General features: G+C 36.1%; 1 protein-coding gene across 1 annotated transcript; it reads right to left on the minus strand.

Moving 5' to 3' along the window:
- Positions 1-393: 393 nt before the first annotated feature.
- Positions 394-7,048, minus strand: LOC110841821 (pickpocket protein 28). Its single transcript, XM_035851696.1, has 9 exons — positions 5,975-7,048; positions 5,688-5,907; positions 5,487-5,615; positions 5,276-5,420; positions 5,140-5,199; positions 4,922-5,069; positions 4,749-4,846; positions 4,529-4,669; positions 394-1,223 (listed from the first exon to the last, which is right to left on the minus strand). Exons 1-9 carry the CDS (start codon positions 6,046-6,048, stop codon positions 1,093-1,095), a joined length of 1,146 nt encoding a protein of 381 aa, XP_035707589.1. The 5' UTR covers positions 6,049-7,048; the 3' UTR covers positions 394-1,092.
- Positions 7,049-8,564: the final 1,516 nt, after the last annotated feature.

An 8,564-nucleotide genomic window follows, 5' to 3' on the forward strand; every position in this document is an offset into this window, starting at 1 on the left:
CCTCTGGTGGTCGCTGCCGCACCGGTCGCATGCATACACATACATATGTACCAGCATGACAACTAGAGATTATTTAGTAGTATTTCGTAACAAATTTAGGATTATTTTTTGCTTACAAATATGTACATAAGTTGGATAACAATTATGCATATATGTACAAATAGATTAACTCTGTCGGATAAAATCAGGATAAAAACAGAAAATAAGTAAAATAATGCCATATAATAAATAACATAAAAATACAATATATTTTAATATTATGAAAATATTCATATATTTACTTATATAAATTGTAATTATATTTATATACTTATGTAAATAAGTAAAATAAAACAAAACAATTGCTGAAGTGAACTTTTAAGTTTTATTTCCTATTTTATTTTTGTTCCAATTTCGAGAAAAAAACCAGAAATTTTAATATATAGATCGATTGACAATGAAAATTAATGCATCTGCATGTTTTGTCAATGTTAATATTTACCAATATTTGAAAAAAGCAAAAAAAATGTACATAAAAAATTTCCGTAATTGTTCTCTTGGGTCAGCCAGCGATAGGTTTCACAGATAGCAGACAAAATATAAAGTTGTATTCGATTTACTTCGTATGTAATTGAATAAGGCATTTACGGCGTATGAGGCACTAAATTGCTTAATTGATGAAGGCACTAACTTAGATATTTAAAATTTAAATATAAGACACCTATTTAACACCGCAATTTGTAATATTTGTGCTTTCACTATTACTAAATTAGGGATTATTTGTCTAGGTCTACTAAATAGACTGGGATTTGTTAACTTATCAATATTCGAAGCAACAAAAGTTTATATAAATAGTAATGGACTAGATTATGCAGGCAGGTATTTCAACATTCGCTTGAATCTGAGTAATCTAATAAACTTTACTACTTTGACTAGAATCGACTACTTTGTACACATGTACATACATATCTATTATTTTAGTTTACATATGTATGTAAACGCAACTACTCAGCTTTTCAGCAGTAAATTATCAACATTGATTTGCAATCAGTATTTTCATGAATCATTTGCAGTCTAATTCTGTATGCTTCGGCTTTTCGATTTTCATAAGAACTAACACACTTCCGGTAATTCTTGTGGGGGAATTGAGTCACGTCTTGGGCGCACAGGGATCAATTCGATGTCATTACTGGCAGGGTTCTCAACCGCTGGTATATTTCTTGCTGGCCATACACTCACGCTCCCTGCAGTATGCAAATTAAATATTATGAGCAAATTTTACCAGATATGTAAAAAGCGCAGGACTGCGAAATAATCAAAATTGATCCACAGATGGATTACTTTATTCCACCCAATCCACCACCACTTTCTCTGGGAAAGGAAGCAAGTCGACCCCCACCATTTAGTGAGTTTTACTTGCGGGCAACTTTCTCCGGTATTGTGAATTTTCATGCGAAGTTTAGGGACCTTTATGAAAATATAGCATTCCCATGAATTTCAAAATTTTCGTATAAATTTTTTTAGAATAACATTTCACAATTTAGAATTTTCAGGCATTTAAAATATAACGAAGATATTTGAATTCTAAGCAATTTTATTCGTGTACACATATGAAACCTGACCTAAGAAATAAAACCACAGAATTTTAGGTAGAAAAAAATTGCTGACGCATTTGCTCGAGAAATTACGCATAAATAAAGCTGGAGTGTTGGCTCACCGTTTTATATTTCCCGGAGAAAGTGGTGGTGGTGGAGAAAAGTTTGATGGTAAGGGGATCGTGTAGTTTTACATACCAAAAGACACGTTTGTTAAATATGATTCATGCAACTGGTGTGATCGCATTAATCAATCATATCATACGACAGTATTATATAGTACGTATGCATGGTACATAACTATACGCAAAACTGACATGGAATGGTTCCCGACTGTTTATCGACTCCAGCGTTCTCACCATATACATTCAATGCATAATCTAATTCTAGTGACCCAGTCTAATAAAATTTCCGTGTAAAAATCATTTTTGGCCGAAATATGACGGCTTTTCTGACGCATAAAATCACACTTTTCCCATGTAACTCGTCACCCGCACGCCGCTCACCAGTGACCGCTCGAGCTCCCTTCTCAACTTCACGAGGTCACTAATCCTCCCCCTCTCAAAATAGGGATATGTGTATTTTAGAGCAAAATTACTTCTGACTTACCTTTATAATTTAGTTGTAAGAAGTTGCTAATCGTGACGATTGATGTGGTTGTGATTCTCAATGAAGAAATGGTCAAACAAAGATGCAAATTACAGTGAGAGCATCGTATAAAGTTTTCACCTTGGCACATATCACTTTCACATTTATCGCAGTTCATGGTAAATAGCAGTTGATTTACATTATTAAAGGTAATTCTGTCCTCTGTGTAAGTACAAGCAAACCAAGCATATTGGAACATTGGAACAAACGCTTCCGAGCTCAATTGATCAAAAATTAGAGAGTGCATCCTCAAAACGTTTTCTCTTTTATGCATGTCCAAGTTGATCTCGTCAAGAATCACTCTCTCGAAAATTTTTCTTCTGAATCTTTTGTATTGTCGAAAAATGCAAACGTCCAACGGTTGAACTAGAGACGTGGCTCCTGCTGGAATTTGTTCACGCTTACATTTTTCACCAAGCTCGGCATATATTTCGTCGTCAACTTGTCCTTCCCATGAATCATAGATGAGCATAATATCATTGTCATTTGTTAAAGGCTTGACACAGTCATTTATCCAATTTGTCATTATACGCTTGTCCAATTTCCCTGATTTTGAAGTTGTAACATAAATGTTATCCGGAACAACCAATGACTCTGAAATTCGAGGTCCTAGAACTCCTTTTGGCTCTTGTAGGCAAATTAATAGTTTGCCAGTGAGGCGTCCAGCCATAGAAATAAGTGGCATTATCGTATATGAATGACTTTTTGCATTTTGAGACTTGACCAGTCCGTGCGTATCTTTTTCTCCTTTATGTGAAAGTGTCCGTTTCGGTGAAAATTCATACGTGAAGCCAGACTGATCGAAATTAAAAATAAATTCTGGAGAGAGTCCAACACGATGCATATTCACTTCGTTTACGAAACAACAAGCCTCATCCTCAACGTTATCTTGATTCTCGATTTCTCTCGCAGTGACATACTTGGTAATTTTCCTGGCAACTATTCTGTTTCGAACTTTGAACGAATGTAGCCACTTTCGACTGGCCTTAAATTTAAGGTCAAGCTCTCTAGCCTTTATCGCACCCCACCTTATCAAGTCCAACTCACTCACGTGAAACATTGAGAGTCTAGCACTATTAAATCTATGAATTACAAAATGTTCTAGTTCTTTAAACTTATTTGCAACTGTGTTCTTTTTATTTACATAGTCGCGAATTCTAATAATTGTCACGGGGTATTTTACTTTGTTATATCGACGTTTCGTCTGTGCAAATTTATTCTTCTTTGCCTTGTCGTAAAATGATAAAATATTCACCATTTCCTGATAACTAAAGTTCACCTCATCTATACGAGTTTCTTCCCAATCTTGTGAAACTTGCTGAGAAAGTTCTTCACTATTTTCTTCATCTTCACTGTCATCTTCATCACTATTATCACAAACAATTGCATTTTCGGAACTATTATTATATGTGTCAGGATAAATGTCAATATCACCATCACAATCGTATTCTAAAGATATTATTGTTTCAATATCGGAACTTTGATCACTAATCATGCGAGTAATTATTTGAATAACTTTTTCAGCCAACTCCATTTTATTCGGGAAGTCTAATGAATTTCCACCACTTTTTTCATATCGCACTTTTGCTAAACCAAGGGCTGCTTCACATAGGCTAATTATTTTTGCCATTATTTTAAAATATTGACACCCTGAATTTAATTTTTAAAATATAATCCAAAATTAATAATATAATAATTATTTACAATGCACATTAATGAAATGTAAGCACGAGTCAGGTCAGAGATGGAACCGCAACAGCTCGCCCGGGGAGACCGGGGCTGATGACGAGTTGCATGGGAAAAGTGTGATTTTATGCGTCAGAAAAGTCGTCATATTTCGGCCAAAAATGATTTTTACACGGAAATTTTATTAGATTGGGTCACTAGAATTAGATTATGCATTGAATGTACATGGTGAGAACGCTGGAGTCGATAAACAGTCGGGAACCATTCCATGTGAGTGACAATTCATCCTCATCCACCTCACCCCCGGGAGAGCTGATAGGTAAATATACGGTTCTGCTCACTTTCCCGGAGAAAGGGTAGGTGGTGGATGGCAAGTAAGATTAGGAGAAGTGTTAATGACGGACATTATGGATGTAACAGTATGAAAACTTTATTGTTTTCTAAATTGTGTCTAGCTTTCGATCTCGATTGTGATCGTCATCAGGACGGAAAAATATACAAATCCAAAAATCATTTTCTTTTCATTTCAAGGAAGATGTATAATATTTGTTGATAATTTCTGATTATTTTAATCAACTGATGCGATATTCTAATGATTTTATCTAAACTACAATATTTACCTCCAGAATTTTGACACAGGAAGGAATTACAGTCAATCTTGCGTTTTAGCTCAAGGATCAGAGCTACAATTACTATGATAAGCTCGATTAGGTCCAGTAAGTTCAAGCCGGTTATCATGGAGACGATTCCACCAATTAAGCCTGTGAAAGGTGACCATAATTAATTGGATAGCAAAATTAAGTAGTAATAATATTTGTGTATTATGAAAGTAGTTCCTACCAATTTTTTCGAACCATCCGTATCTCAAGCTATTCCGTGATGCCCGGACAGAATCGACTCCACAGTAAACGTAGACAATAGAGAAATTGCCGGTATCGCTGCATCAAAAAGATAGTTAAGTGAGCAAGTACATATATATAATTTTTAAAAATCACTAATTAATCAATTCATACTTAAAGTTTAATCCTGATGTACTCTTATACTTCTCTACATGATGTGGAGCAAGGGGAATGGACGAAATTACTACCGTGTACTTAATTTCGCGACAGTTTGGCCAGCAATCTGGACAAGTCTGTTTTAATCCTTCGTCATACAAAACCTCTGCGATCGATTAAAAATTCTTTAAGAAACAGAAATTTAAATAAGGTTTCAACGGTTGAAATTTCCTCACTTTCTTTATCTCGGACGCATTCCATTCCAGTGGTGTTGCACAGTGATCTGCCTGGGTTGCCTATAATTGTGGCGGTAGTTGATATTATTCACATATTTAAATTTAGAAATAAAATATGCAAAGTAAAACATTTAACCAGGATGGTAGAAGGCGCTACAATTGCAGATACGGGCTACTTCTTTGGCTACACATTCACGAAGACAATTTTGCTTAGAATACTTTTTATAGTAGTCCAACTTCGCTTTGCCTTGGTCGTCGCTGAAGTAACAGTCACGGCGTTCCTTTTATAGATACAGATTTTTTTAAATGTAAGTCATATATTTTTGTGCATAGATCAAACTTGTTACTGGTGCAATGTCTCGAACATCTTCATCTGCATTGAGAACGTCAGGAAAGATTGCGACAGAAATTTCGCGTCCATATTCCAAGGTGTAGCCAAACCGTTGGATATCGGGTTCATCCGTGGGGATACCTAACTGCAAAGCATACAAAATATAAAGTAGACAAAATCAATATTTTTAGTTTAATTGTTATAAAATTTCCTCTACCGTGAATCCAGTTCCCTCTGTGTGCGGACAAGCATAGTCTTCGTTTTGTTTCATGATGAACGCCACACCAGAAGTTTTTCCAGGAACCTTCTGCCTCCAAACAGGTGAAGCATTTTTTGCATCCATGCCTGGCTTCTCACGATCCAAGCTCATACCTTCCCATCTTTCGATTTCTTTTCGAGTGTATTCGTCACCAAGAGCAGATTGAATTGTGTCATTTCTGTACGAATAATATTTAGAAAGTGCGTCTTATGTAGGGAAACGATTGTGGTTAATTTCAGACTTACCTTCTAGTCGATTGAGTTGGAATCGTGTTAAAGACGCAAGTAGACCCCACCTCAGAGACGTAGGATTTTAACATACCTTTACACGTAGAGTTCTTTCCACCACTGGAGCATGCCTCTAATATTTCTGAGCACCCTACTACGCCCTAGTCATGTGCAACGACGTAAATTTACATAAAACTCAACACCCTGTGTTACCTTCTGCATACTCACTTTCTTTACAAACGGCAGGATACGAGAACTCATGTCGCTATTATTCACGTTGTCAATCAAGGTACCGTCGATGTTGACGAAAGTGTGTGCGTTATTAAAATTTAGAACTTCATGTTGCCCAGCAAATGTCGTTTTAAATGAGCATATTTGATCAGCGATAAGCGCAGATCCATTTAGTGCAACATGGTCAATGTCGTCGTAGTCAATGAATTCTTCATTGTCAATGATATATCCCATAAAGTTGTAGTGGAAAATGTTCCTGTGAGACAACGATTTAGATTTCACAACTGCAAAATATATTTTCAGCAAATTCAGGCTCCAACTTATTCTTACGCAATCAAATTGGATTTCATGCCACCGTACGGAGCAACAGAAAAGCCTGGAAATTCCAAGTCTGCAACGTCAGTTTCCTTTGTCTCGAGGGTAACAATGAGCGGATGCCCCATTGTACGCTCGAAGCCCAATGCCACCAATTTATACACAATCGCAACGCATGCTGCTGTGACGCTGCCCCAGAAAACCCTTAAATGAAAGAGAATCATTCCCAGTTTGACTTGAAGGTTGTAAAAGACAATTTTTCTCCAATTTTGTGATCTCTCACGACTATTCCACATGCAAAGATTTTTAAGTAAGGAAAATTATATTTTAAGCAAGCGTTATATAAGTACATAAGTAATCAATTTTGTAATTTTTACACCAGAATAATCTATACAATAAACAGGCAGAAACTCGGAACAAAAATATATCACATCAAACCACGCACCATTGGTAGTTAGAAACGTCTCTATTAACGATTCAATATTAGTAATACTTGTGGAGATTGTTCACAGAAAACAGATCGATGGAGTTGGTGAGCGTACCAAGAAAAATAATCCTGATTGTCATGGCGTGCAGCATTTTTTTGTGCACGATGGCATCGCTTGACCAGGATGTAGTAAACGAACTGAATGCCCGCGATAATGAAAAGTTTACTGGATGTATGTGCCCTAAAGACGTTAATACAACTGGGACCCTTCGTGAGTACTGTGGGCACGAGCTGAAACCAAATGACGGTCACAAAAGTTTTTGCGAACCCGAGGGCATATACAAATGTATCAATGGTTTGCCAGAAGCTTCGCTTGAGCATAATTGCACACAAATGAAAACTACGAAAGTATGCAAAAAACTTCAAAGCTGTCCTAAGTGCGGAAAGTTTATTTTGAAATCATGCAAAAAATGAATGTACATATTATGTAATCTTAAATCCCTATGTACACATGTATGCATTGGAAAACTGTGAATTTCTTCATGGTAAATAAGAGATAAAATGTAAATAAAGCCTGGCGAAAATTGTTTTTAAATCTTTTTTTAATGAATATCGTCGTTTTAATTTCAAATAGTCCTAAGTTACATCGATGGTTAATTTTAGAAAGTCATAAGTTCCAAAAAAATATTCTAAAACCTATCAGTACAGCTTTGCGGAGCCCGACCAAGGGATTTTTATGCAACGACTGAAAAATTCAGTAGTTTGACATCGTATTGCTAGTTTACAACTTCATTGAAACCGTCATGCCGAATTTCAGCTCAATTGGACGATTTTATGAAATCGGTATGGGTCACCCCTTAGGGTGCCTGCAGATGAAAATTTTTCCAATTTCACTTCATGTTCTTTCATTTGAAGTCATTAACTACCTTCATGCCAAATTTCAGCCTTCTACGACTATTTTGTATTTTCTGCACCATGGACCCACACCACTAAAATCACCCCCACCGGTCAACCACTGGACCGATCATGCTCATCTTTGAACTTGATTCCTAACTTTGCCCAATATGCATATGGCAAAGACTTCAAGTCGATCGGATAAGTTTAAAGAGAGTTATCGTGCTTCCGGACAGACGGACGGACATAACGGGTACATAAGCCCTTGGTCGGGCTAAAAAGTACTGTTTCATTTCAAAATTAAATACCTAATTAATTACTTATACAAAATCATATATAAGATAAAATAGTAATTCAAAATACCACAATTTCAGCGTACTTATCATAACTATGAGTTCTATTGCATGGTAGGTAAGTAAATTAGACAAATGGAATAGATGTGGCAGAGAGTAGGAATATTAAACACACTACATCATCCGACACAAATGGGGCTTCCAATCCCGGGATTGACCGGGAAAAATTCCTGGGATTGGAAAACCCGAAATCCCGGGAATTCGGGATTGCCCCGTTTGTACCGCGTAATTTAAAAATTATAATAATAAAGTGAATTCAGTTGTCGGTAAATATTTACTCTCCTCAACTACTCTCCTCTACTTAAATTATTTAGTTTAGACTTTTTTTTAAATGGATCAATTAAAAGTGGCAACTTTTAATTTAACGTTGAAGTGAACGAGAAGAAGA

This window comes from Folsomia candida, unplaced genomic scaffold, assembly GCF_002217175.1.
Source record: "Folsomia candida strain VU population unplaced genomic scaffold, ASM221717v1 Fcan01_Sc001, whole genome shotgun sequence".
Classification (NCBI taxonomy): Eukaryota; Metazoa; Arthropoda; class Collembola; order Entomobryomorpha; family Isotomidae; genus Folsomia; species Folsomia candida.

What these genes read in the sequence shown, in the direction of transcription:
- LOC110841821 (XM_035851696.1), bottom strand. Translation starts at nt 6,048, where the DNA reads ATGTTAAAATCCTACGTCTCTGAGGTGGGGTCTACTTGCGTCTTTAAC. An exon ending in ATGTTCGAGACATTGCACCA is followed by an intron (nt 5,421 to 5,486) that starts GTAACAAGTTTG and finishes TATCTATAAAAG; the next exon opens with GAACGCCGTGACTGTTACTT. An exon ending in ACATCAGGATTAAACTTTAA is followed by an intron (nt 4,847 to 4,921) that starts GTATGAATTGAT and finishes TTTTTGATGCAG; the next exon opens with CGATACCGGCAATTTCTCTA.